This window comes from Pyrus communis, chromosome 16 (assembly GCF_041283825.1).
Source record: "Pyrus communis isolate YQ-2024b chromosome 16, ASM4128382v1, whole genome shotgun sequence".
In the NCBI taxonomy this organism is placed as follows: domain Eukaryota; kingdom Viridiplantae; phylum Streptophyta; class Magnoliopsida; order Rosales; family Rosaceae; genus Pyrus; species Pyrus communis.
Genome location: NC_142580.1, coordinates 5,384,866 through 5,411,211, shown reverse-complemented (window position 1 = coordinate 5,411,211; position 26,346 = coordinate 5,384,866). Strand labels below are relative to the sequence as shown.

The 26,346-nt window shown below is 38.3% G+C and overlaps 6 protein-coding genes across 8 annotated transcripts; 1 reads left to right on the top strand and 5 right to left on the bottom strand.

Annotated features, from left to right (window-relative positions):
* The first annotated feature begins 5,012 nt into the window (after positions 1-5,012).
* LOC137731801 (pantothenate kinase 1) lies at positions 5,013-8,624 on the top strand. Its single transcript, XM_068471023.2, has 10 exons — positions 5,013-5,459; positions 5,566-5,757; positions 6,147-6,193; positions 6,277-6,393; positions 6,852-6,971; positions 7,069-7,163; positions 7,251-7,344; positions 7,528-7,659; positions 7,806-7,918; positions 8,081-8,624. The coding sequence occupies exons 1-10, from the start codon at positions 5,372-5,374 to the stop codon at positions 8,307-8,309; spliced, it is 1,227 nt and encodes a 408-aa protein (XP_068327124.1). The 5' UTR covers positions 5,013-5,371; the 3' UTR covers positions 8,310-8,624.
* A 160-nt stretch (positions 8,625-8,784) lies between these two features.
* LOC137731802 (uncharacterized) lies at positions 8,785-11,396 on the bottom strand. Of its 3 annotated transcripts, none has more exons than XM_068471026.2 (6): positions 11,245-11,396; positions 10,879-11,054; positions 10,660-10,809; positions 10,046-10,172; positions 9,744-9,883; positions 8,785-9,529 (listed from the first exon to the last, which is right to left on the bottom strand). In XM_068471026.2, exons 2-6 carry the CDS (start codon positions 11,017-11,019, stop codon positions 9,077-9,079), a joined length of 1,011 nt encoding a protein of 336 aa, XP_068327127.1. In that variant the 5' UTR covers positions 11,020-11,054; positions 11,245-11,396; the 3' UTR covers positions 8,785-9,076. The 3 variants fall into 3 exon arrangements, with proteins under 3 accessions (XP_068327127.1, XP_068327126.1, XP_068327128.1); XM_068471025.2 differs by having other exon boundaries at positions 10,879-11,049; XM_068471027.2 differs by having other exon boundaries at positions 10,660-10,803; positions 10,879-11,049.
* A 732-nt stretch (positions 11,397-12,128) lies between these two features.
* Positions 12,129-15,106, bottom strand: LOC137731131 (putative nucleoredoxin 1). The gene is made up of 4 exons (XM_068470222.2): positions 14,816-15,106; positions 13,703-14,182; positions 13,117-13,584; positions 12,129-12,987 (listed from the first exon to the last, which is right to left on the bottom strand). The coding sequence occupies exons 1-4, from the start codon at positions 14,909-14,911 to the stop codon at positions 12,334-12,336; spliced, it is 1,698 nt and encodes a 565-aa protein (XP_068326323.1). The 5' UTR covers positions 14,912-15,106; the 3' UTR covers positions 12,129-12,333.
* Positions 15,107-16,252: 1,146 nt separating this feature from the next.
* LOC137731810 (putative nucleoredoxin 1) lies at positions 16,253-18,250 on the bottom strand. Its single transcript, XM_068471036.2, has 3 exons — positions 17,968-18,250; positions 17,222-17,701; positions 16,253-17,086 (listed from the first exon to the last, which is right to left on the bottom strand). The coding sequence occupies exons 1-3, from the start codon at positions 18,061-18,063 to the stop codon at positions 16,457-16,459; spliced, it is 1,206 nt and encodes a 401-aa protein (XP_068327137.1). The 5' UTR covers positions 18,064-18,250; the 3' UTR covers positions 16,253-16,456.
* A 2,521-nt stretch (positions 18,251-20,771) lies between these two features.
* LOC137731809 (putative nucleoredoxin 1) lies at positions 20,772-23,780 on the bottom strand. Its single transcript, XM_068471035.2, has 4 exons — positions 23,407-23,780; positions 22,349-22,828; positions 21,751-22,230; positions 20,772-21,583 (listed from the first exon to the last, which is right to left on the bottom strand). Exons 1-4 carry the CDS (start codon positions 23,518-23,520, stop codon positions 20,918-20,920), a joined length of 1,740 nt encoding a protein of 579 aa, XP_068327136.1. The 5' UTR covers positions 23,521-23,780; the 3' UTR covers positions 20,772-20,917.
* Positions 23,781-24,798: 1,018 nt separating this feature from the next.
* Positions 24,799-26,234, bottom strand: LOC137731401 (glucan endo-1,3-beta-glucosidase-like). The gene is made up of 2 exons (XM_088688152.1): positions 26,122-26,234; positions 24,799-25,886 (listed from the first exon to the last, which is right to left on the bottom strand). Exons 1-2 carry the CDS (start codon positions 26,183-26,185, stop codon positions 24,910-24,912), a joined length of 1,041 nt encoding a protein of 346 aa, XP_088544278.1. The 5' UTR covers positions 26,186-26,234; the 3' UTR covers positions 24,799-24,909.
* Between the last annotated feature and the right edge of the window lie 112 nt (positions 26,235-26,346).

Below are 26,346 nucleotides of genomic sequence, written 5' to 3'. Positions count from 1 at the left end.
CCGTCATAGTAATTTGGTTTGATCATAAGACTTCTCATTATCATAAATTAATGAAGCCAATTAGGGCACGTTTGTTTGGCCTCTTTAAGTCTCACTGGACTGGACTGCCTTAGGTAGGAGTCCTAGCCCGTGTTTGGCGCAAACAAAGACTGCCTTTAATGAGACTAAGTTGGACTCGCACCGACTAAAAGCTTCACTAGCTGTTCTTAGATGGTCCCCTCGAAAACTGGTGGATTGCTAATCCCGTCTCTAGCGCCCACGTCGTCTGCAAGCATGCATCCCCGATCTCCTTCTTCCCGCGAACCCAGTTACCAAATCATGCCTTCCACCCTCTTCTCCGGTCACCAAATCTGAAACAGCTCTGCCCATTCCGTCCCGTGAACCCAACCCCCTCTTTGCTTCAGAGATGAATTCATTAAGTTAAGCTTCCAATAAGCTTAATCCACACCATACACAACACTTCAATTCGAAGATTAAACCTTATAAATCCCAAATATAGAAAATATCAAAATCTGCAATAAACCTAGAAATCTATTACCTTGGGTTGCTGTGCACTTCTCCATAAATCTGTAGGCAAAAAACGAAAGACCTCCAAAAATCCACAATGCTCTTCTCCAAAAACCCAGAAATGTTCTACCTTGATTTGGGATTTTTGTGAAAAAGAGAGCTATCTCTGGTTAGAGGAACAAGAAGAAAGACTTGTTGGTCTTTGATCCAAATTAGGTGCAAAATGCACAGCTTCCTCCGTTGAAGAAGAAAACAGGGAGAAAAAAGAGGGATGAGAGGGAGACGGTGTGCCGAAGAAAACGAGGGAGAATGGTGGAAAAATGGTGGATGTTTCCAAAAAAAAGGAAGAGAATCCAAAAAGAAAAAAATAAATTAAAAATAAAATAGATAAAATATTAATAGATACATAAAATATTAATAGATATAAATATAATATTATAATTTATTAATTAGTCTGCTTCTTAGTCCGACACTACGCCAAACACTTCACTAAGCTAGTCCAACTTAGTCTAGTCTATGACAGTCCAGCTTAGTCCTTGAAGCTAGTCCAATCTGAAACAGTCTGGTACAACAAACGCCCCCTTATTGTCCCTCCTAGAAGTTGGGTAACGCATCCCTCGTAAGGGTGGGTTTAAAAAACCGAAAATCGAAAAAAATCGAACTGAACACTGAACCGAAGTCGGAAAAAACCGAATCGAAAAAAAAAACCAAACTAAACTAGGTGAACCGAACCGAACCAAAATAGGTTGGTTCGGTTTCGGTTTTGGTGGTCCAGAAACCGAACCAATTTATATTTAAAATCTGAAGGGTAGAGGTTTCAAACCCCTTACCTCTTGGTTAAAGGCGTTTGCTTGCTTGCTTCAGCCAACTTAACAACAAGCTTTGTGTTGTTATATTCGTATTAGTAAAATATTTATACTGATTCAGGACTGTAATTCTTTATAAGATTTGTAAACACAAAACCCTAGCCTTCCACCCATTTACTCTTGTTTCACCTTCTCTAACTTCTCAGCCTCTCTCTCCCACCGTCGAATTCTGGCAACTCGAATGATTTCTTCTTTGAACGCTCAAATGTCTGCAACTATAAGCGATTTATACAAGGATTTGCAGCAATCTGTTCATCATTTTCAGGTGGGTCACCGCCGCAATGCCTGTTTCAAGAAGCTCAGGTTCGAAAATGATGCTCTTGCTGTATCAATTTCATCGATTTTGTTCCTAATCTTGTAAATTTGTTTAATTTGTGATTGAAGGATTGGGTTCCAAATCGTTACCCTTTTCTCTATAACCCGCGGGCCGCAGCAGCCCTCCCTTCACCAAAGATCCCCAATCTCTCTTATTTATTTGTCGATTTCTGGGTTTTTATGATGCACCTGTTTTGCTTTTCTTGCTTTTCTTGATTGTGCATGGTAGTAGAAGGGTGAAATGGTAGATGTCAGCTGTAATGCATAATTCAAATTTCTTGAATGTAATTTGATTCACTTGGAAATTAAGAAATGCAAGGATTGTTGTTTAATTGCTGATGAGCAGCTTAAATCTCATATGTTTCCTGATGGTGCACTTAAATTTCTTGATTGGTTTAGATGTAATTTGCCAACAACCAGTTGCATATGTTTGTTTTTAAGGTATCTTATTAAGTGCATTTGAGGACTGATTGAAGAATGTATTCAATTTTTTTTGGCAATTTGGAATTCTTTTTTTTCTATTGAAGAAGACGAATAACGAAAAAAAAAAAAAAAAAAAAAAAACCGAACCGAAGAAATTTCGGTTTCGATTTTGGAAAAAAACCGAACCGTTTCAAACTGAACCTAGCCCTAATCCCTCGTAAAGCTCGAAAACTAGCAAAGTAGGGTGCGTTTGGTAAAACTATGAGAAATGCTAAGGAGATTCTCTCAAAGAGACTTTCTATTGACTATTTGTCATTTCCACAGTTTAACGTTAATTTTCGTGCTGATATTATAAAATATTGTGCCATATATATGAGGAAACAAAAATTTTTTAATGGTAGACACTTTGTCCTCCCATGAACTCGGACAAGGATTGTCTACCCTCCACTTCCGGTGCCCTCCCCGTGCCCTCCTGTTTTGTGTGGTCACGATTAAGCCACGTCAACATTATATATATATATTTTTATAGATATAATAAGACAAAAATGAATAGTAATATAAAATGTTGACGTAGCTTAACCGTGACCTCACAAACAGGAGGCACGGGGAGGGCATCGAAAGTGAAGGGCAGACAATCCTTGTCCCATAAACTCTCTGTCCTTCCACAATTTAACATCTCTATTAAAACTATACATGCGGTCTTGGACTCTTGGTCCCCTCATAAAGCTTTTAATGGTGGACTCTTGGTCCTCTCATGAAACTTGTATGACATACATGCACTGCCACGGTAGCGTTATGTGTTAATAACATAAAAATATGTAGGACAATGTTAAATACATGTTCTTGTATTATTAGCATGAGACATCACGTGACAGTGTACAAATGATATATTTTACATATTGTCCATTGTCAAACATATTTCCATGCATGTTATATCATACCCATCACGTAAATCATGTGGTGAATGTGAGATGAAATAGATGGAAATAAAACAATGATGAAAGTCGATGAGAACGTGGAAAATAAAGTCTAGCTCTCCTTCCACACAAATCACCACCACTCAACTCTCAGTTGTCGAAGTGCAAGTCAATGATTAAGAGAATAAATGAAAAGTAGCACTCTTTTTTCCTTGTTGCTATAATGAGAGGATTTTCTCCTGATCTTATTTGTGAGGATTCAAAAATTTTTGAATCGTGTTCATTCATTATAAATTGTGTGATCTGTTTTCGTCAAGTATTATTTATGTTTAATTTTAAATAAAAATTTTAAAATAATTTTTAACCACACAATGTACGATGAATGAACATAATAAAAAAATTCTCAAAATTCTCAAAAAAAAATCTGAAATGGATCCTCGTTTGTTGCTTTATCTAGAGAGTAACTTTTTCCATCAGTCTCCGAAAGACTACTGGATGAACTCTTTGGAATGGAGGCAGATTGTTTATCCTCCTGTTTGGTGTCGTTCTCATTCCTTACTATTTTATGCGGTTACGGTTAAGTCATGTCAACATTTTATATTGATTTTTTTATAGAGATAATAAGATAAAAAATAATAAAAATATAAAATGTTGACGTGATTTAATCATGATCACACAAATAAAAAGAGATGAAAAGAGCATCCAAACAGGGGCAGACAATCTGCCTCCCTTTGGAATTACCTATTAAAGAAACAGTCGGTCAAATCGTGTTCACTGTCACGACACCGGTTGCGGTCAACAACAAGCGCCAGTGCGCCGGTCAGCTTGATATGTATAATCTGCTTTCCCCACTCCCCAGATTGCAATTTAATTTGCAAGAGATGCTCAATAATAATCTATTTAATCTGTTGATGCCACGCACGTTTAATATATAGTAATGAGCACCAGAGAGGGGTTCAATATAATATTATAATGTAAACGGGAATAAAAAACTTCTGCTGTAAGATTATGATGACTCTCATATCGTAAAATTTAAAAAATAACATAAATTTAGATAAGATCAAAATATAGAAAAAGTAAGCTCATATTTTACGAGCGAAAATGTCTTAAAAGTGATGCGATCGGTCGGCTTAGCGACCTAAAATTCCCTATCTTGTTTAGTAAAAATTCAAAATAAAAGCACATGATGTTTATGATAATGTTTTGTAGAGCGGGCGAAGACAAACAAATCGCTGGAGGGCATCGAGGAATAATTTGGTAGGAGGAAAGCAGTTGAGTAGCGATGAATTATAAGGTTGAGAGTTGGGCAGTTGGACTAGTTGCTACTTATTTATCAATAATTTATAACTACCATTACCATACACAGTGTTTTGTGATTTAGGTGCAATAATCACATTTTTAGTACATGTTGACAACGCTTGGGTGGAGTAATGAAGGGACCAGGATGTCCTAAGTCTAACTTTTTTTTTTTTTTTTTTTTTGTTAGAAAAGTTTATTGTTATACTTATGATTTTTAAAGTTTTCTGTAGGCTCAATGCCCCACTCCAATATTTTTACTTTAATTTCTTTTATTGGGTTTGGAGTTCAGGTAATTTGTTGCTTGTGCGCTTTGAGGACTGTGGTATAAGATTTAGTGGGATGAAGAAAGTCAAAGAGTCTTGGAGTTTAGGTTTAAGAATGAGGATGACACCATACTAAACCCAAGCAACGTTGGTTGTTTGCTCACCACCCAACAAAATAATTTTTGTAAGATCAGAAGCGTTTTGGATTGAGACATTTGGGTCCTCATAGGCTAAAATTCTAGCTTCGTTAATGCGCTTGGAAATGTATAAACATATATTTAACACATTCAGATACTCTCGAGAATACACATGAACTTTAAACATACAATAGTATGGTTATTTCTGTTAGAAAGTGTGTTCACAAGTCGGGAAATTTTTTATAGTGCTCTATGTATAAGCTAGTATTTTAGATGTCATAACATAAGTGGAGAGACGTAAAATATAAACTACTTCATGTAAGGTTACAAAACTACCCTCGACGAATGACCCAACGGCGCCTCTGCAAGTAGAGAGAGATGAAAGAAAGGCGAACGCCTACCTTCTCCCGTTGGAAAGTCAAAGGTTGAGATTGAACAGAGTGATCTCCCAAGAAATCTAACGCATTGGATGTTGAAATTCTCTGTGGGAAGGACGGAAGGAAGGAAGGAAGGAAGGAAGGAAGGACGGACCCCACAAAAAAAAGTATATATATAATGGGTTAGGTGCAGTGCAGACTGCAGAGGGGCAACAGTGCAATTTGATTCCAAAAAAAGCTCAAATCAAAAGAGGAAGCCGACCCGAAATGGAAATTGGGAACGCTGGAATTACAGAGATTTCAAAACCCACCAATTCGGAAGCTCAAATTTCCCACCTTGCTCTCGATATTGGAGGCAATTCACTCTCCTCGATCATAACCTGGTTTTTGTTTTTGGAGTTCAATTGCTCAAATTCTCATGATTTTTCGATTGTTTTTGTATTTGTTTTGTCTGTTGGCAGGTTCTCTGATAAAGTTGGTGTATTTCTCAACGAACAGTGACGATTCGTCTTCTTCGAATGATAGCTTAGCAGCTTCTAATGGCGACAGAGGGAGTCCTGTTCTTGAAGGGAAGCTCCATTTTGCAAAGTTCGAAACTCAGAAAATCAATGACTGTATAGACTTCATTCGATCCAAGCAACTTCGCCTTACTGGTATGCTTAATGCTTAACAAGTATTTGATTGCTTTGCTCTCCTGATTCATTTGTATCATATTTCGTTTCAATCAACTTGGGAAATGGGAAGATTCATTTTTTCACTCATTGAGACTATTTAACCTTGTTTTGTTAAACTAAGTGTTGATGTTGAAATCTTGGATTGAAAGTTCAAACTACCATTTTTATTGGTAAATGAACTACTTCAGCTTAAGTAATTAGTACCCATATGTTTGACTGCGAAAATTTTATAGTTTCGGAAGATTTGAACTTCTGAAAATGAAATACGAAAGAAGATCATATATGCTCTGAATATATCTGCTTGTTCAGTAGTTGTAGTTATCATTTTCTGGTTTTGGGTCACTGCTTATGGTTGTAGATGATTTCAGGCTCCGAACAACACGGAGCTTCTGGGAGCGCGAAGTGTGTTATTAAGGTAAAAACCAATTGTTTGGTTTGGCCATTGTATGACTGTTTTCTGCCATGTATGCAAGCTAATTTATTGACAATGGTGAGCAGGCCACAGGTGGTGGGGCATTCAAGTACGCAGATCTCTTTAAAGAAAAGATTGGGATTTCTCTTGACAAGGCAGATGAAATGGACTGTCTTGTGGCCGGAGCAAATTTTCTGCTTAAGGTGGGATCCTAATACCACTTACATAGATTGGTATGTTCAGTTTGGTGCATTTCCTAAGTCCTGTCATGTGAGTCATAGAATGTGTGGGTTGGGAATTGGGATGAGCACTAGCAAGCTCAAAACGAGAGGAAATTCTCTCGGTTTTCTTTCAGAAGGAAGATCAAAGTGAATGAGTTGTGAAATATGGAACTTGCAAAATTCAGCTTCTGTTTATAGAGATATTTCTTATTGTTTAGCACTAAAGAAATATAGGGATGAACAAAACCATGGACAATTTCATTGGAAGTTTTCTTTGCTTGTCTGCAAAATTCAGCTTCTATTTATAGAGATATTTCTGCACAAGATAACCTCAAGTATTGTTGCTCATTACTCTATGCGAGTAACTTTATTGCAAATTTTCTGTCTTGTTTGCCTTCTTGCCTGAAAATAGCTTCCCATTTTGGTTGTTATTTAAGTAGGCAGTTCACCCTGAAGCATTCACATACATGGGTGGTCAGAAAGAATTTGTGAAGATTGACCATGAAGATCTATATCCCTATCTGCTTGTCAATATTGGTTCTGGTGTCAGCATGATCAAGGTATTCTCATCAAAGCCAATGCTTTATTTACTGTATTAGTTTCATATGTTTAACCTTTTTAAGGCTTGACATTGTCGTATGCATTGTGCTTGGATAGGTAGATGGACCTGGTAAGTTTGAGCGAGTGAGTGGAACTAGTGTTGGTGGTGGCACCTTTTGGGGTTTGGGGAAGCTTTTAACAAAGTGCAAGAAGTACGTTGTCTTTTGCTTATGTACAGAGCTATTGATATTCTTGTTATATGACTTCACTTAATAGCCAAAGCTGCAATTGTGTCTCAGTTTTGACGAGTTGCTGGAGTTAAGTCATCAGGGAAATAATAGAGTGATAGACATGCTTGTCGGGGACATCTATGGTGGAATGGACTATACAAAGGTATGCACATTCATGATAGCCGGGTCCTTCTTTTGACTTTGGATGTTGAATACGTTCTGGTTGTATTTCTGTATGCCAAATTAAAAGGGTTCCTAAATTTAAACAATGATGAGGGGATCCTAGTTTCCATTAGCTTTCGTATCACGGTACTTAATTGCGATGTAATTTCTCTGATGATTACAGATTGGTCTTGTATCAACAGCCATTGCTTGTAGCTTTGGCAAAGCAATTTCTGATAACAAGGAGCTGGAAGATTACAAACCTGAAGATATTTCTCGGTCCCTCTTAAGAATGATTTCAAATAATATTGGACAGGTAAACCATAGGGAAAGAAACATGTGTCACTTGCAATGAATCAAATTTTTTCAACTATTTGATTCTGTCATAACCTTTTCCAGAAGATTGAAACTATTTTTGTTAACATGCCGATCATATTGCTTCAAATTTTATCTTCTCTCCAGATCTCATACTTGAATGCACTGAGATTTGGGCTCAAGCGAATATTTTTTGCTGGATTTTTCATTAGGGGCCATGCTTACACCATGGACACAATTGCTGTTGCCGTTCATTTCTGGTAAGCCTGTGCGTCAGAATTGATTCGTACTAAGAATTGGAAGTATAAATTATGTCAAAATTTGACTGTTGCGTCACATTCTGAGCCTGATTTAGATTTTTACATCCATCTTTCCTCGTGGTTTTGGGGTTAAAATTTCATTCATTTGATCCTTATTTGCAGGTCTAAAGGTGAAGCAAAAGCGATGTTCTTAAAACACGAAGGATTTCTTGGAGCATTGGGTTCATTCATGAGCTATGAAAAGCATGGTTTTGAGGACTTGAAAGTCCATCAGTCGGTGCAACAATCCCCAGTGGGTGCATCCCTCGGAGGTGATAAGAGTCATGATCCACCAAATGGGGACTTGAACGAAAACCAAAGTATAGACTGCAGCGTCTACCTGTCACAATAATTTGCGCTGGCTCTCCCCGGGGCTTGGATGTTAGATTCGAAAGGCAATTCTTGGTTGCCTGTCTGCATTCTGTGGAGTTCAAAGGCTTGAAACTTCCGTAGCGTATGTAACATTGTCGATAAAATACTAGGACATGTATTCAAAACTAAAAGAGAGAATTTCAGATGGAGAAAGAGGAACACTTTATAGTAGCACATAATGTAACTTCACTTGTTCGATTTTGAATTGTGACCATCCGTCTAGGTTTTGTATCTTGTAAAAAAACTGTAACTGCGCATCGTTGTTCAATAAAATGAATTCTCAACTGTTACTACAGTTTCGCGTTTTGTATTTAGCTTTCAAACTTCTATTGGCTTCTATTAAGGGTCTATTTCGACATTGTTTTTGAAATGGTTAAAACCGCTTCCAAATATCCAAAATGCTAAAAGTGCTTATGAATTCTAAAAGCACTTTTTGGGGACACAAAAACATAATGTTTAGTGCAAATTATAGCATCTTCTTTCAATGTCATCAGACTCATTACAACATTAACATAACTTACAAGGCGGACAGCAACAAACAGTTTCTGACGGGCAATCAGAATGTACAACATACATGGGGGTTGAATCATCCTCGATCTCATCCTCCACCCTCGTTGAAAGGGAGGAGTTGATACACAGCGCAAAGGCCACTACACTTCACGGATTATTGACGGTATTACATATCAATTTCCATCATAACGAATAGGGATAAGTGCTGGTATTAATTACAAACTCAACAGAATTCGATCATTTGACAGGCAGTAGCCTCCGATGGCATTGCTTTGCGTTCCTCCTGTGCAAGGCCCATCTTTCTTTGATGTCAGATACATTATCAACGTGACTAAGTACTTCCCCGTCCTGAGACATTTCAATCTCTTTATTAGACTCTTCAGGATTTAATTCTCCTCTTAATCTGGCAGCTTCCGCAAGCATGTCGTTTATCAGCATCTCAGTAGTCCTGCTGGTGATTCCCCGTAGGTACCAAGAAATAGGTGGGGGTGGAACTATAGATGGCTGGATTAGTTGCTCCAAGCTCAACTTTGAACCGATCCTTCCTTTGCCTCCTGTGCAAGAATTATAATCTGCCCATGTCTTGGGTTTGAACGGAAAGCAGGTCTTTTCATCGACAAAAAGAGGTTCCATTCTCCAGCAGCCTTCAAATTTCTCCATAAACCCTGTTTTGACTTGCTTGAACTTCATCTGGCAAATGGCATTTTTAGAAATTAGAAATCTAATTTTACCATGACATTGCAGAACATGTTTCTAAACTAATTTTTTATTATATGATTTGCCGATAAAATAAAGCATACTGGAGATTCTAAATATGTGATGGGGTAACAAAGAACCAGTGGAAATGAAACAAAAAAACCAAGTTCTTATGTTACAGTGCAACTAGAAGAAGATTGAGTCTTACTGAGTGATCTTTTCTGTTTTGATCTACTAAAACACAAACCGCAAAGGTCCCTGACCACCAAAGAAACTTCCATATAGCAGCTTGCTCCAGTTCAACCACCTGCCTATGACCTTCGTCAACCAAAACGTTTCTGCATATCACTTCCTGAGACAGATTATAACTTTTCGAATTAAGAAATACACAAAGTAAAACGCACTACACATCAAAAAGTAAAAAAGGATTGGTTCCCAGGCCTCTTCAACTTCCAAAGAGAGAGCTGTTGCCAGTTCAATCTGAAAGGAAAGTCGATAGAATAATATCACTTGCCTTAATATTTTTGAAAACCCTCTTATTATCAGGGTCAGTTACAATATTATATACTGCATCCGGGGGCAACCCAACGTCAACGCTTACACTGAGGTTGCAAAGAGAACCCTTTGGTACGCTGACCTGCAAAGAGTAACCATATTATGTGACTTAAGGTCAGTAGATATCAAGAGAAGCCACAAACTCTTGAGATATTCCTTCCAAAGAGAATGTGCTTCCGGCCTAGAATTTCTCACTTAACTAACATATGCTTCGTGAAGGTCTCCAGGTATGGAAACATGATGCATTTATGCACGAATACTTAGTACATAGGGGACCAAGACTATACATGTAAGAACTTAACTAAAAGGGTGACCCCCAGCCAACAAGCTCCCTGCTTTGTAAGGGTGGGGGAACATCTATCGTACGCAACCTTACCAAGGAGCAACCTTTCCGTTGACGCAACACCAAGGCTCCCCATCACATGCAAGAACTTGACTGATATGAAATTATCCTTTCCAAAGAACTTCACAAATATGGTTTAAGAAATGGAATCCATCTATTTCTATTGGCGTCTATTCCCAATATGGCATACTACAAGTTTAGAACAGGAGAAAAAAGCAATTCTCACCTTCATATCTGGTGGTTGATCAACCCAAGAAGGATTTTCTCTCCATGCTTGCAACTGCTTCTCCAATTCAACCTCCAAAGATGCAGCCTTTTTCGGTAGAAAGCTCACCGTTTTCACTCCGTCATCCTTTACCAGTCTCTTTAGCTGCGACTGTCACGAGGCGGGTGTCAAATCCATAACGCCACAAGCAAATCATCAGCCTTTAGTGAAATGACTAACCTTTACACAATTTTGCAGCTTCTGAGGAACCTGCAACAACGCTTTGGAAAACGCCAAATTAAAGGCCTTGAGCTTGAGCTGCCCATTTCTCTCGTTCTTGCCAACGTTTACGTTTGTCGTGGTCACCTCTGTCTCACCCATCGAAACAACCGTTTACAGCAAATTCAAGACCTTTACTTTCCACATCAAGAAAAAACAAAACCCATCTCAAATTTCAGAGATATCACTCAAACATTAACGGAATAATTAGAGAATTCCCCATCTCAAAATTTCAGAAAACCCCATAGTTGTGGAAATTAACAGAACCAACCCAGCAAACAAAGCTCAAAGATTAAGCAGGAAGTAGAATAAATTGGGTTAACTTACAGAGGTTAAAGAGAAGATGTAATCGGAAGAATATTCATTCCAGTGTCGAATTTATGAAGCTGATCCAAGAATCGGGTTTTTTATGGTTCAAATTCCATTTTTTATTTTTTTTTGGTCAAAGGTTCAAATTCCTTTTTACCTTCACTGCAATTGTTAATTTTGTGGTTTGATCCTTTCTATTTATTTCGATCGGAAAAATAAAAATAAAAAAATGTTTAAAAAGTTTTAAAAAGTGTGCAAATGACACTAGTGTTCAATTTCTAAATGGAGTAACAAACAAACATTTGGGAGACTAAATTTGTAGGTAAAATTTTAAAACTAAAATATATGAAAATTGGTGATTAATTTATTACTTTTTTTTTTAACAAATGTTAATATCTACACTAAGAAAAAAGGGTGGGCTTAGCCTTATAATTGGTTAGCAATAATATGGTTTAAATTCGCCTTTGGCAAGAATCAAACCTAAAACTTCTTACTTATAGGTGAAGAGGAATACCACTAGGTAATAGTATTAAGTGGCAATTGGTTGGTTTATTACTTAAGCGTTGATAAACATACTCATTCCTATTAGGGACACATAATTTAATTTGTAAATTTTATCCCCAAATTTTTTCAACATGCTCATTTTGATTGAAGACACATAATTTAATTTATAAATTTTTTTTCCATTTTTTTTTTCTTTTTCAATGTGGCATATTTTAATATTATTATTTGGATTGTCAGTCCCGTGTCAGTAAACAAGTGATCCGCGAGCCATTGTATGAAATTAAAGAAATTAAAAAAATTAAAAAAATTAAAAAACGTATGAGTTCAAAATTAGAAAACTTAAGGATGCAGAATATAATTTACAACAGAAAACACATTCATAATAAAATAGTTTCACATGAATAAAAGTTTCTCACGACAAATTTATTTATGAGACAATCTTCAGGCAAATAAAATGTTCACATTGGATAACAATTTTACATCGCTTAATTAAGCTCTTAAAGCATCCTCCATCATGCAATTAGCATCAGACACACAAAACCACCTTGTATAAAACAACACAGTTTACAAAATCCAGGTGCATAGGGGAATTCAAATGCCTTCTCAAACTTTACGGCACACATCGCCGTCACAAATATAATCCTCGGTTGCTTTGGGAGGGTCATCATCCTTTGTTCCTCCATTGTTGCCCAAAGCACATCTTGGGTGGAGATCGAAGTCGCAGTCTTTGCAGTAAAAAGACCAGCCACTTCCGGGCTCCCTACACCAGCAAATATAGTCGTGGTGGAGCACACGAGTGAGCTCGTGTTCAGCATGGAGTATACTCTTCACTTTCTCAGGCCACCCCTTCGCTTCTTCCTCCAGCTTTTCCTCCAATTGCTTCAAGTGCTCTTCGGTGAATGGATAAGCATTAGCTCCATGCGCCTGTATGAGTTGCCGGGCCTGCGTGCTGAGCGTCTGGCCGCTGGGGCTAATGGCTACCAATGCAGGAATTGCTTGGATTTTGAATTTGCGCTGCAGGAGGGTCTTCCTTGGATCGCCTAATGGGATGGCTAACCAAGGCATGGTCCCAAAGAATTCTTCAAAGGAATGATGATCACGATCGCTTGAGAGGAAGATTATTTCGATTGCATTGTCCTTTGCCTTTATCTGATTGTATGCTTTTATAAGCTTAGGCATGAATGCACGACATGGACGGCACCAATGAGCAGAGCAATAGAGCAGAAGGTGCTTCCCAGCAAGCTCAGACACCGGTACCTAATCAAACACACAACAGAAACTTGAGGCATGCAACTAAAAAACCTCTGACTAATGACAATAAAGAAACATTTGAAATTTAATTGATATCATAGAACATTAGGAAAGGAACCAGCAAGAAAATTGTACCCTGGAACCGTTCTTTTCAACCACAAAGTCTCTGCCCCCAGCAACCAAAAGTGACTGTACAGTCTGTTCTTCGAGTTTCAACTCAGCAAGCTCAGCAATCTTCTCTGCTGTAAACGGATAGGCTTCAGCGCCATACTCTTCAATGAGTTCAGCCGCATTGGAGTGTAAGGTCTTCCCATCTTGCCCAATTATAACTAGTCTAGGTAAGCTCTCAAGCGCAAAGTAGCGAGCAAGTTTTTCACAGTTCTTGTCCTTAAACGGCAATGCCAACCATGACACTTGAAATCCTTCTTTGAAGTGTTCCTCTTCAAGGTCTAGAGATATCAATACAATCTCAAAGTTCTCTCCCTTCTCCTTCAGTTTCTCATGGAACTTCACAAGTGCCTGAGTAAATTCTTTGCATGGCTTGTGAGTATAAAGCGAGAAATACAACCCTACAATCTTTCCTTCAAGCTCGGACACAGAAACCTGTCAATACATTTTTTCAGTATTCCCGATCATCAACTATCTCAATCATATAAAAATCAATAGCAATCCAACATTATAGAAGTGCCAGCAATGTAGCATCAAAGGGGAAAATTTGTACCTTATTCCCATCCTTCGAAATCAAATAATCCCGGGAGTTAGAGACCAAAAGAGAACTCAGGGACTGATTCTCCTTCGCCGCGGCTTCCTGCTCAATCAAGAAATTCATCTTCTCCGCGGTAAACGGATAACCATCCACGCCGTGGTCCATCACAATTTTAGTTCCATCATCAATGGAAACCTTCCCATTGGCATCAATAATGACAAGATGGGGAATCCCCCTGACTTTGAAGAACTCCTTGAGGCGTTTCAGGGTCTCCATATCCGAAAAGGGAATCGAAAGCCAGGGCATTTTAGAGAAGTATCCATTGAACGACTCCTCATCTCTATCAGAAGAGATGAACACAACTTCAAAGTCGCCTTTGGCAGCCAAGTCCTGGTAAACCTCCACCAAGTTTGGGGTGAACCGGCGGCAGGGGCCGCACCACGAGGCGGAGAAATACAACCCCACAATCTTTCCAGTCAAACTACTGATCTTAACCTACGTATTCATCATAAAATCACCATTTTACCCAGAAATCAAAAACCTGCCATCTCAATCTTTCATATCATAAATGCCAAAGCCAACATTTTGAAATAGAATTAGGCAATTCCCGAGCATTTAATCAACTGGGTTTCAATTATAATTACATTTAAGGATGTATTCAATTGGGAATTTGATAAATTTTAATTGATTTTTACAGAGTTTAATTGATTTGTAAAATATTCCTTCAAAATCTCATGGGGAGACGTGAGATTTGTAGATACTTAAAATACACTTTCTTCTAGTTCCTCAACTTTCTCAAATTATTTAAAATCAATTTCTAATTAAATACATCTGAAATGTTATAAACTTCTTTAAAATCCTAATTGAACACACCGAATTTCTAAAAATTTTAATAAACTATCTTAAAATTCTAATTAAAGACACTTGAATTTCAAAAATTCACTTTAAAATCCTGATTAAATACCTAGATTTATTAAAAAAATTAAAATCCCTCAAAATCACAATTAAATTCACTCCCTTAGATTAACATTTTAATACTTCACGAACGGTATAAAAATAGTTTCCAGCAATCTTAATGAACATAAAGTCGGAAACTTTGATGAGAAAATATAATGGTTATACTTTTACCTGGTCGCCGTTGTTGCGGAGGAGGAAGTTTCTGTCGGCGGAGGCGAGGAGAGAAAGGAGGTTGTGAGAGACGCCGTGTACGTCGCCGTTAGCCATGCTTACCGAGTCTCTCTATCTCTGCGTGCTGCAATTGGAAAGTTTGGTGGTGAGAGTCTGCGACTTTTTTGAGTATCGTCAAGGGCACAAGTTACCACTGAGAATATAATAATAAAGACACGCAATAAACGAGCTGACCGGCTAAGAGCTTCAGTTGGTCGCTTTTTCTTATTATTATCCCTAAATGTAAATCCCACGAGGTAATAGTTTTTTTATTTAAAAATTGTAGTTATTGTTGAATTTACGACACAACCATGAACAATTGAAAATAGAAGATCATAGCACTAAGGCCGTACGAAAAATGAATGGATGAAATAGAAGATTTATATTTGTGAAAATCAAATTAATGACTATAAAACTTGTAAAAGGGTTATGCTAGAGAAATTTAAATTTGTAAACTAAATGACATAAAATTGATGATTAAATTATTACTTAAGTGTTGATTAATTTGCTTATTTTTTTATTGGTAACACGTCATTTAATTTGCAAATTTAGTCTACCTAGCATTACTCCCTGTAAAATGCTTGTATGTAAATCATGTAAATGCAATTTTTTTTTTGTTGGAATATATACATTGTGGGACTTGCTACAATATTTGAATGTATTTAAATAATACAATGGAACATCTGATAATCATAGAATTCATGTGAATATATGTATCCACAAAGAACTCATGCTCGTTTAGAAAGTGATTTTAAATGACTGAAAACGTTTTTAGAGAAAATGTTATTGGGTTCCTTTTAAATAATTGAAAGTGCTTTTAGCGAAAATGTTATTGAGTTTCAATAGCATTAGTTATGTATTTTTCCATGATTAACTAACATTTTTAATAAAAATTTGTTTCAGAAGTATTTTCTCTAAAAATATTTTTAATTATTTATAAGTATTTTCCAAACAAACTTGGGTCATGAAAAGATAAGGGAGACGAGTTTGGGTCAAAACCTCCTTATCCATAGTGCTCCCTGTAGTAAACAGCATTTTTGGGTGTTGATGGGGTGGGTGGGGCGTGGGGGCCTCATTTGTGGAATTTATGAGCGAAAAAAGAAAAGGTGAGAGAGACATGGTAGGGTACTGCTATATCTTAATTTTAATTTTACGTATCACACATTTTTTAAATGTTTTATCATTGAATATTTAATTTTTTATCGTCATATTAGACAATTTATCGTTATTTTTTTATCGTTGAATTAATTCAACTAAAGAAGATTAATGATAAAAAATTAAAATTAACAAGAAGTGTAAACGGTAAAAAAATAAATGTATGAATAACATTTTTCATATTTTTCTGCTAACTAAAGCGCAAAAAAAAAAAAAAACAAAAAAAAACTAAAAACGAAATAATTACCGTCAAATTCTTAGTTTATCAATCCATCCTATAATAATAGTTATAATATTGCACCATCTGAAGCGACATCAACATAACAAGTCACCACTTTAAACTGGAAACATATTTCTTAGCTTGTCATGAAACGCTAAATGCAGTTTCAAGCCTTATATCACACACACATTACACATACATACTTCTTAAGCTGTTGTACAAACTCATCATTCTTTGGATTCCTCTCCTTCCTGTTTGCCATCATTTTCGGTCTTTTTATCTCCCTCGAACGCGCACTTCGGGTGGAGATCGAAATCACACTCCTTACAGTAGAATGACCACACCGCTCCCGGTTTTCTGCACCCATCGCACACAAAAACTGTGCGCTTCGAGAGCACAAGCTCGTGCTTCTCATGGAGTGCACTCTTCAACTTCTCAGGCCACCCCTTTGCCATCTCCTCAGATTCCGCTTGAAGCTCCTTCAGATGCTCTTCGGTGAAAGGATAAGCTTTTGCCCCGTGAGCCACTATGTGATTTCTTGCTTCTCTTGTGACGGTTTGCCCAGTAGGACCGATTGCTACGAGCATGGGGATGCCCTGGACCTTGAATTTGCGACTCAAGAACGCTTTCCTTGAGTCACCAAAGGGAAGAGCAAGCCATGGCATTGTAGCAAAAAACTCATCAAAAGAGTCTTGGTCTCTGTCACTTGAGATGAAAATGACTTCAAATGCATCGTCCTTGGCCTTAATCTCGTGGTAGGCTTCAACGAGTGTTGGCAGAAAGGAGCGGCATGGAGGGCACCAGTGAGCTGAGAAATAAAGGAGGATGTTCTTCCCCACTAGATCTGCCACAGGGATCTAAATGCAGAAATAACAGCCATTATTCACTTATTACCACCAAAAAGAAACACACAGATGCACACGCACATACAAGTTATTTACACAGAAGAATATCACAGTATAAATCACAAAAGCAGGGAACCTATGTCTTACCTCAGTTCCATCTTTTCCAATGACAAAATTTCGATCCCCGGAAATCAAAATTGACTCCAGGGTTTGAGCTTTCTCCTCTGCCTTTTCTATCTCAACGAGTTCTGCAAACCTCTCCGCAGTGAACGGATAACCATTGGCACCGTAGTCCCTCACAATTTTAGTTCCATAATCAATAGAAACCTTCCCATTGGCATCAATAATGACAAGATTGGGAATCCCCCTGACTTTGAAGAACTCCTTGAGGCGTTTCCGGGTCTCCAAATCCGAAAAGGGAATCGAAAGCCAAGGCATTTTAGAGAAGTATCCAGTGAACGATTCCTCATCTCTATCAGAAGAGATAAACACAACTTCAAAGTCGCCTTTGGCCGCCAATTCCTGGTGAACCTCCACCAGGTCTGGGGTGAACCGGAGGCACGGGCCGCACCACGAGGCGGAGAAATACAACCCCACAATCTTTCCGGTCAAACTACTGATCTCAACCTACATATTCATCAAAAAATCACCCTTTTACCCAGAAATCAAAAACCAGCCATCTCAATCAGTCTTTCTTATCATAAATGCCAAAGTCAAAATTTTGAGGTTGAACTAGGCAATTCCCGAGCATTTAATCACCTGGGTTGCTATTATAATTACATATAGATTAACATTTTAATACTTTACGAACAAAATACAAGTAGTTTCCTGCGATCTTAATGAACATACCGTCGGAAACTTTGACGAGAAAATATAATGGTTTTTAGTTTTACCTGGTCGCCGTTGTTGCGGATGAGGAAGTTTCTGTCGGCGGAGGAAAGGAGAGAAAGGAGGTCGTGAGTGACGCCGTGTTCGTCGCCGTCAGCCATGCTTACTGAGTCTCTCTATCTCTGAGTGCTGCAATTAAAGTTTGGTAAATTCAAGTTTGGTGGTGAGAGTTTGCGACCTTTTAAAGGATCGTCCAGGGCACAAGTAACCACTGAGAATATACGAGCTGGCCAGCTAAGTTGAATGCTTTCTTTTGTTATTATCCCTAAATGTAATTCAACGATAAATATACGAGGTGGCCGGCCAAGTTCGAGTTTCAGTTGGATGCTTCTTTTTGTTACGGGATAATACTTGGCTACTCAAAGATGAGTATGAAATCGATACCGTTTATTTGTTTTTAAACAGTTTAATCACTAAACAATCTTAATTTTAATTGATTTTTTGCATAGGCGATCTTTGATCTTTATAGCATGATTTATACTAAGAACGGTTCTGATTATAAACACGAAGTTCTATAAATTGACAACGAACAATTTTGAGGAATTTTAAATAGGAGTTTCTACTCATTTTTGAGTAGCCAATTATTATTCTTTGTTATCATCCCTAAATGTAAATCCCACTAGATTATAGTTTTTTTTTTATTTAAAAATAGTAGCTCTTGTTGAATTTACGAAAGCAGAAAATCGTAGCACTGAGCGGTAAGAAAAATGAAGGGTTGAAAATAAAAGATTTAATAATTGTGAAAATTAAATATAACAACTATAACAGTAAAATCATGTAAATGCAAGTTTTTTTATTGTTGAAATACGTATGTTGTGGAAATAGCTGCAATATTTAGATGTATTTAATACAATCAACATCTAATGATCATATAGAATTCATGCGAGTATATGTACTTAATGTAACCATTGTTTGACCATCAAAGACTCGAAATGATGATTATATTAAATACATGTAAGTATTGTAGCCAATTCATATTAGGGGTGGGTTCGGTTCCATTTGATTTGGTTTTTTGCCGAAACCAAAAACCAAAATGAATTTACTATTCGGTTCAATTTTCCTTTGGATTTTTTGGGTTTGATTTCAGTTTGGTTCAGTTTTTTTTTCTTAAATTGAAAAATATTATTATTTTCTAAATTATTTGGTTTAATGAGTTGCAATTATGGCTTCTAATGATGGTGAGATTAAGCCCTGTTTGTTGAAAGTTGGGGTAGCTTTTGTTGTATTTCTCTTCTTTCGTGTCAAAACCAGAAACAGCAAGCCTTCCTTGCCTGCCTCCACCACGCTTTATGTGCTCTACGGTTTGTCTTCAAACCTTAGCAGAGTTTTCAATAGCACTTGAGAGAAAAAAAAACAAAAAAACAAAAAAAAAAAAAAGGAAGAAAGGGCTTTCAACATATTTGAGCTTAAAATTAGGTGAACAATTTATTTGAAATTGTACTTGCAAAATAAACATCCAACCAATGTTCTAAAAAACGTTAAGCGCTAATCGGACAGCGAGCTGAGACCTAGCATCTAGGCGGCAAGAATTAAGTAGGCTAGGCGGATTTAAGTAAATTATTATATCTCATAAAAATAGTGTCTATTTTTACTTAGAAGAAAACCTATAAATTGGATGACATTACATATATGTATATATATTTCTTTATTTTTTTATTGAAGTTACTATAAAACATATAAATAATTACATTCTTATACTTGAAATTTTCAAATATTAAAAACTTAATGTAGGTCCACTAAGTCTAATAAAAAACTAGAAATGAAGAAGCCCATTAACTTTCTTTTGTCGTATTGTTGTTTTGGACGTTTTTGGTTTGGTCAAGAAGGCCATTAAATTTTGAAGTCCATTTAGCTTTGGAAAACGGAAAGTTGCGGGTCCACTTAAATAGGCTATAGCAAATGACTACGTATAGTATATGTCATTTAAACTATTTATTGTCTTCATGTTCTCACCCGTTGCTCCTGCTAATGCATCTTTTTGTCGGTGGCCATCAGACTTTACGTTTTTCGTTCTGGATGCAATTCTTTTTTGGATAAACTCAATCGTCCAGGCAGATCTCTCAACCGTCCAGCCCCGCCTAGCCCGCCTAACCCGTCTAGACCCTTGCTTAGGCACCATCGAATGGGTTTGCAACTTATGAAACAATTTGACTTTAATCGGAATGGTTGGCCGTCGATTTTTAGAACACTGTATCCAACATAAATAAATAAAATTAATACATATTTAATTTGGTTCGGTTCGATTTCTGAATCACTAAAATCGAAACCGAACCAAAAGATTCCGGTTTGATTTCTTTGGCTCCAATTCGACGTTCAGTTCGGTTCGTTGGTTCGTTTTTTTTTTTTTTTTTGTCTCTCTCACCCAATCGCTTCTCTCTCTCTCTCTCTAAAAGTGTTTTTGATCATTTATAAGTACTTTCCAAACGAGTCTTGATCAATTTTCTGTCTCTCTCACCCAATCGCTTTTCTCTCCCTCTCTCTCTTTCTCTCTCTCTCACCCAGTATGTTTGGATACCCTTTTTGTTAGCGGATTAGTGGCATGAAAATAAGAGTAAAGAGAAGGGAGACGAGTTTGGGTCAAACCTCCGTATCCCTAGTGTTTTCTGTAGTAAGTAGCATTTTTGGTTTTGTTGGAGGTGGGAGGAGCTCATTTGTGGACTTTATGACCGAAAAACAAAAGGTGAGAGATGATTAAAAATAATTAACAAGATATGTAAAAAGTAACAATAAACGCTTAAGTAGCACTCCACATATTTTTCTGATAACTAATGCATAAAAAAGTACTTAAAGCAAAATAAAAACCGTAGAGTTCTTAATTTGTCACACTCTCTTATAATGATAATTATAATATTACACCATCTGAAACGACATCAACATAACAAGCCACTAATTGCTAGATGCAGTTTCAAGCCTTATTATCTCACACACACATTACACAAACATGATGCATACTTCTTAAGCCTTTGTGCAAACACCACCATCACAAACCCATCCTTCTTTGGATTCCTCTTCTTCCTGCTTGGCACCGTTTTCGGTCTTTTTATCTCCCTCCAACGCGCACTTCGGGTGGAGATCGAAATCACACTCCTTACAGTAGAATGACCACCCCCCTCCCGGTTCTCCGCACCCATCACACACAAAAGCTTTACGCTTGGAGAGCACAAGCTCGTGCTCCTCATGGAGTGCACTCTTCAACTTCTCAGGCCACCCCTTTGCCATCTCCTCAAATTCCGCTTCAATCTCCTTCACTCGCTCTTCGGTGAAAGGATAAGCATTTGCCCCATGATGCGTGATGAGATTTCTTGCTTCTTTTGTGACGGTTTGGCCAGTAGGACCGATTGCTATGAGCATGGGGATGCCCTGGACCTTGAATTTGCGACTCAACAAGGCTTTCCTTGAGTCACCAAAGGGAAGAGCAAGCCATGGCATTGTGGCGAAAAACTCATCAAATGCGTTTTGGTCTCTGTCACTGGAGATGAAAATGACTTCAAATGCATCGTCCTTGGCCTTAATCTCGTGGTAGGCTTCAACAAGTTTTGGCAGAAAGGCACGGCATGGAGGGCACCAGTGAGCTGAGAAGTACAGGAGAATGTTCTTCCCCACTAGATCTGTCACAGGGATCTGAATGCAGAAATAATAGTTGTTATTCACTTATTGCCACAGAAAACACACAGATGCACACGCACATACAAATTACATGCCCTGAAAGAAGCCATCTTCGGGCATTTGTCCTCACATTACACAAAAGAATCACAGTATAAACCATAAAACGGGAACCTATATCTTACCTGAGTTCCATCTTTTCCAATGACAAAATTTCGATCCCCGGAAATCAAAATTGACTCCAGGGTTTGAGCTTTCTCCTTTGCCTTTTCTATCTCAACGAGCTCTGCAAACTTCTCTGGTGTGAAGGGGTAAGCCAGACTCCCATGCTCGTCAATGGCATCGGCAACGTTCTCATTAAGTGTTTTACCATCTGCCCCAATAACAACCACTGTGGGCAAGGTTGAGAGCTCAAAGTACCGAGCCAACTTCTGTACACTTTTGTCCCCGATGGGTAAAGAAAACCAAGGCATTTTCTCCAAATATTGCTTGAATGATTCTTCATCATCATCAAGTGGCACCAACACAATCTCGAAGTTCTCTCCATTTGCTTTTAGCTTCTCATGAGCCTCCACAAGTTTTGGAGTAAATTCTACGCACGGACCGTACGAGAACAATGAGAAATAGAGAGCCACTATCTTCCCTTCTAGTTCAGAAACGGGCACCTTGATTTATGCACACATCAATAACAAAATTCAGATTGTGCAACAATTCATGCAGAATTCATAAAAATACGATACTAGTAAGTCAGTTTCATAAACAAGTAGCAGCACTGAAACTTACCTTCTCTCCATCATTTGAAATTACAAAGTTGCGCGAGCGGGTGACCAGGATTGTTTTCAAGGACTGATCCCTTCTGGCAGCTTCTTCTTGATCTTTCAGCTCTTTCAACTTTTCCGGCGTAAAAGGGTACGCATCAGCTCCGTACTCCTGAATAATCCCAACTCCACCGTCACTCAAAACTTTACCATCTTCGCCAAGGATCACAAGATGGGGTATCCCTCTAACTTTGAACAACTCATCCACGCGATCGCGCGCCTCTGAATCAGAGAACGGAATTGCAAGCCATGGCATCTTCGCGAAGTACTCTTCGAATGACTCATTGTCTTCATCAGCGGAGATAAATACAATCTCAAAATCACCTTTTGGAGAGAGTTCATTGTAGGCCTCAACCAAAGCTGGGGTGAATCGTTTGCACGGACCGCACCATGATGCAGAAAAATACAGCCCAAGCTTTTTCCCCTTCAAGCTCTCAACCTTAATCTGCAAATCCAAAACTTGACATATGATTCCTCTCTTATATCATCCCATCGCCAATATAACGATCGAAACTAACCCCTCCACACCTCTAAATTTTGTTTTCCAGATAGTTCAGCGAGCCTTTGAAATTAGTCTCTCTAAACCAATCACTATTCAAGTTGATACATGGTTCCGAAAAAATCACAATTCAAAGACAGTAGTTACATCATAATCCAAACCGTTTATTTTCATAATTATCACTTAAACATCATCCCTGTTCGAAATTAATCAAATTAAAGACAGTTTAGTAAAACAATATGTATCAAATAGTTGGAGGGGTTGAGGAACTTAGGGACTGTTTGCCATCTTTCCCCAAAACAACCAAAAAGAATTCATCTTAAATCAGTTTTTCTTAAAATCCGAGAATTTGTTTTGATATGGAAAAGATCCACAAAGTCGAGAGGGAAACAGCCCAGATCGTACGCTAAGGTCCCTAAGCAATCCCATAACTTCAGTTTGCACAAACAAATGCTCAGTTCAGTAAACCGCAGAAATAAAAATTCAACCCAACAGAGGATCGAAAAAAATAGGTGAAATTTTACCTGATCACCATTGTTACGGACAAGAAAGTCCCTCTCGGAAGACGAAAGAAGCGAGACAAAGTCGTGGGGTTCGGCGCCGACCAGCTCGGCAGCTTCAACTTCGCCGTCCGACATTTTTGATCTTTAGGATGTTAGGTAGGGATTTCGAACTTCGAATTCACCGGAGGTCGTGTGAATTGTGAAAGCGAGTAGTGTGGGGGAAACCCATGGTGGGGTGTATTTATATTGCGAGGGAGTCTAGAATTCTCTCTTGCATAGGTTTGCGTACGAGCTCCGTTGGATGCGTCAGCATGTACGCGTCAGCGTCACCCCACTCAGATCTCGAGAAATTTTTAATTGTCACTGTACACATATTGTCTATTTCACATCACCTTGTTTTTTTAAGGCGCAATTGCAATCTTCGTACTTAAGTTTCCAAGTGTGAACATTGGAAAAAAAAACAGAGTGTACCTGGACCACGAGATCATCAACATCGACTTGATGGAATCATTGACCTTTCCGGGTCGTCAAGCGTAAAATTAAAACCCGTGCTCTTTATGGGCTTTGGCCCGTTTTGATTGTAGACAAGAGCCCAATCTGGCATACCTAGTATTTGGTTTGATGTCAAACCAAAAAGCAGCCACATTCTCTTTTTAACCGAAACTGTTGCTAGTTTGGTTAAACTCAAATTTATTTTTAATTTGGTTAAACTCAAATTTATTTTTTAGCACAAACGAAATTGTATACTAATCCAAATGGTAAAAGAGATTAAACCTATAATGTTGTGAGTTTGGGAAGAAAAGCCAGATAATCCATCACTAATAAAAATTTGTAACTTTATGTTTTCTATTGGATTTTATGCAAAGTAGAGAGAAAGACGTGTTCAAAATTCTGTACATGTCTTTTTTTCTCTATCTGTGGTTTAAATTTAGGTCACAAAAGTTAAGTTATTATTTTGTATTATAAAGGTGGATGTTCCACTGAAGAAATAGGCATCCATAACCAATAGATGTTGAATTTTGTGCTGCCAGCCTTGTGTAGCATGTGCTATTTTCACAATCCTTAACCTTAGCAGAGAAGTATACGTTTTTCTATATAAAAGCCTATTTAAGGCACACATATTGTCTATTTGACATCACCTTGTCTATTTAAGGCACAATTGCAATCTTCGTACTTAAGTTTCCAAGTGTGAACATTGGAAAAAAAAAACAGAGTATACCTGGACCACAACATCATCAACATCGACTTGATGGAATCATTGACCTTTCCGGGTCGTCAAGCGTAAAATTAAAACCCGTGCTCTTTATGGGCTTTGGCCCGTTTTGATTGTTGACAAGAGCCCAATCTGGCATACCTAGTATTTGGTTTGTTGGTAGTTGTCTGCGTTTGGTTGGATAAGGTATCAGATTCGACTTTTGTAAATGAAATATGTATTTTGTGATAAGTTTGATATCTAGTTGTGACTAGCCCATTACAGCGATGTAATTTTATTGTGGTTCTGTAGATGCATTACATTGTATAATTTTAGTTGAAGTTAAGGTCATAAGCCTTGAGCCCATCAGGCCCAAAAATCCCGAAATGCCTCTCAAATTCTTCCCCATACTTCTCATTCTCATCAAACAAATCAAACAAGAAAACCTCCACTCCAACCCCCGGCCTCCTCGGCGTCCCAACCCCTTCCACCGCCCGTCTCACCACCTCCGCATTGTACGCCCTCGAATTCTCCACACTAGCGGCCTCCCCTCCGCCGGTCGGCCACCCCGTCTCCGAAACCACCACGGGAACTCCAACAACTCCCTCCCTCTCCATCGCGCTCACAAAAGCATCCACACTCGCGTCGAAAAGATTACTATACACCAACTCGCCGTCGTTAACCACCTCACTGGTGGCTCGAAACAACGCGTATTCAAGAGAGACGTAGTTCTTGTTGCGTAGGTAGCTAAAGTAGGGGTAGGAGTTGACCATGAAGGGAGAGTTCGTGTCGCGGAGGAAGCGGAGGAGGGGGAGGAGAGAGGGTTGGACGGAGGGGTCGAAGGAGGCTGAGGAGGGAGGGTATGAGGCGGACAGAACGGAGGCGGCTTGTGGAGAAGAGAGCTTGATGGAATTGTCAAGGCCTAGGGTTTGGAGGGCTTGATGAAGATTGAGAATGGCGGGAAGGACGTGGGGAGTGTAGTAAGGGTCTTTAAGGAAAATCTCGTTGCCAACGGCGATGTAACGGATTTGGTTTGCGGGGATGTGAGCGAGGATGTTTGATTGGAGCCAGTCGAGGGTGGTGGCGACAGAGGAGGAGGCGAGGGTGGGGAGGAGTTCGTTGGGGACGCCGATGGTGAGGTGGATTGTTGGGGTGGCGGAGAAGGAGCTGAGGATGGCGGGGTCGGTGTTGAAAAGGCGGACGGATGAGATTCCGTTGTCTTGGAGGATTTCGAGGACGGTGGAGGGTGGCGGGAGATTGTTGGCTACTCGGCCGTAGCAAATTCCAATTGGTTCTGCTACTGCTGAACCTACAAATGTAATTACAAAATCAGTTTATTGAAACTTAATTTAGTTATTTAGTGCATGCCTTGCCATGCATAAATTCATGCAACTATATATATTTGTATCAAAATTAGATTGACGTTTATAACTCAGTTTACTAAGAGTATTTTCTCTTTACACTCGATATCCCAATTTGCTTCTTACCTTCCTGAATCGTATCAACGAAAGTAATAGACAAAAGAGAATGAATATGAATTTTACCTAATGAGTGTGAGAGAAGATAGAGAAGGATGAGGAGATGATTATGATCAAATTTCTTTGGCATTTTAGTTAATTTGAAGAATTGACCCCAATCAAGCTGATATGCAGAGTTAGTACTTAATTAATTGCTTGCTGAAATTTATTTTAATTAAATTGGGATGCTAAGCTATGATTTGTTTCGGTTAATTATGTTGTTTTGATTTTGGTTTTAAAGTAGTTTGTGCT

What these genes read in the sequence shown, in the direction of transcription:
- LOC137731131 (XM_068470222.2), bottom strand. Translation starts at nt 14,911, where the DNA reads ATGGCTAACGGCGACGTACACGGCGTCTCTCACAACCTCCTTTCTCTC. An exon ending in TTTCGAAGGATGGGAATAAG is followed by an intron (nt 13,585 to 13,702) that starts GTACAAATTTTC and finishes ATGTATTGACAG; the next exon opens with GTTTCTGTGTCCGAGCTTGA. An exon ending in TTGAAAAGAACGGTTCCAGG is followed by an intron (nt 12,988 to 13,116) that starts GTACAATTTTCT and finishes GTGTTTGATTAG; the next exon opens with GTACCGGTGTCTGAGCTTGC.
- LOC137731401 (XM_088688152.1), bottom strand. Translation starts at nt 26,185, where the DNA reads ATGCCAAAGAAATTTGATCATAATCATCTCCTCATCCTTCTCTATCTT. An exon ending in TCTTCTCTCACACTCATTAG is followed by an intron (nt 25,887 to 26,121) that starts GTAAAATTCATA and finishes TTACATTTGTAG; the next exon opens with GTTCAGCAGTAGCAGAACCA.
- LOC137731801 (XM_068471023.2), top strand. Translation starts at nt 5,372, where the DNA reads ATGGAAATTGGGAACGCTGGAATTACAGAGATTTCAAAACCCACCAAT. An exon ending in CCTTGCTCTCGATATTGGAG is followed by an intron (nt 5,460 to 5,565) that starts GCAATTCACTCT and finishes GTCTGTTGGCAG; the next exon opens with GTTCTCTGATAAAGTTGGTG. An exon ending in CAAGCAACTTCGCCTTACTG is followed by an intron (nt 5,758 to 6,146) that starts GTATGCTTAATG and finishes AGATGATTTCAG; the next exon opens with GCTCCGAACAACACGGAGCT.
- LOC137731809 (XM_068471035.2), bottom strand. Translation starts at nt 23,520, where the DNA reads ATGTCGGACGGCGAAGTTGAAGCTGCCGAGCTGGTCGGCGCCGAACCC. An exon ending in TTTCAAATGATGGAGAGAAG is followed by an intron (nt 22,231 to 22,348) that starts GTAAGTTTCAGT and finishes GCATAAATCAAG; the next exon opens with GTGCCCGTTTCTGAACTAGA. An exon ending in TTGGAAAAGATGGAACTCAG is followed by an intron (nt 21,584 to 21,750) that starts GTAAGATATAGG and finishes TTCTGCATTCAG; the next exon opens with ATCCCTGTGACAGATCTAGT.
- LOC137731802 (XM_068471026.2), bottom strand. Translation starts at nt 11,019, where the DNA reads ATGGGTGAGACAGAGGTGACCACGACAAACGTAAACGTTGGCAAGAAC. An exon ending in AGCTGCAAAATTGTGTAAAG is followed by an intron (nt 10,810 to 10,878) that starts GTTAGTCATTTC and finishes GCCTCGTGACAG; the next exon opens with TCGCAGCTAAAGAGACTGGT. An exon ending in ATCAACCACCAGATATGAAG is followed by an intron (nt 10,173 to 10,659) that starts GTGAGAATTGCT and finishes TACTCTTTGCAG; the next exon opens with GTCAGCGTACCAAAGGGTTC.
- LOC137731810 (XM_068471036.2), bottom strand. Translation starts at nt 18,063, where the DNA reads ATGGCTGACGGCGACGAACACGGCGTCACTCACGACCTCCTTTCTCTC. An exon ending in TCCGCAACAACGGCGACCAG is followed by an intron (nt 17,702 to 17,967) that starts GTAAAACTAAAA and finishes ATGAATATGTAG; the next exon opens with GTTGAGATCAGTAGTTTGAC. An exon ending in TTGGAAAAGATGGAACTGAG is followed by an intron (nt 17,087 to 17,221) that starts GTAAGACATAGG and finishes TTCTGCATTTAG; the next exon opens with ATCCCTGTGGCAGATCTAGT.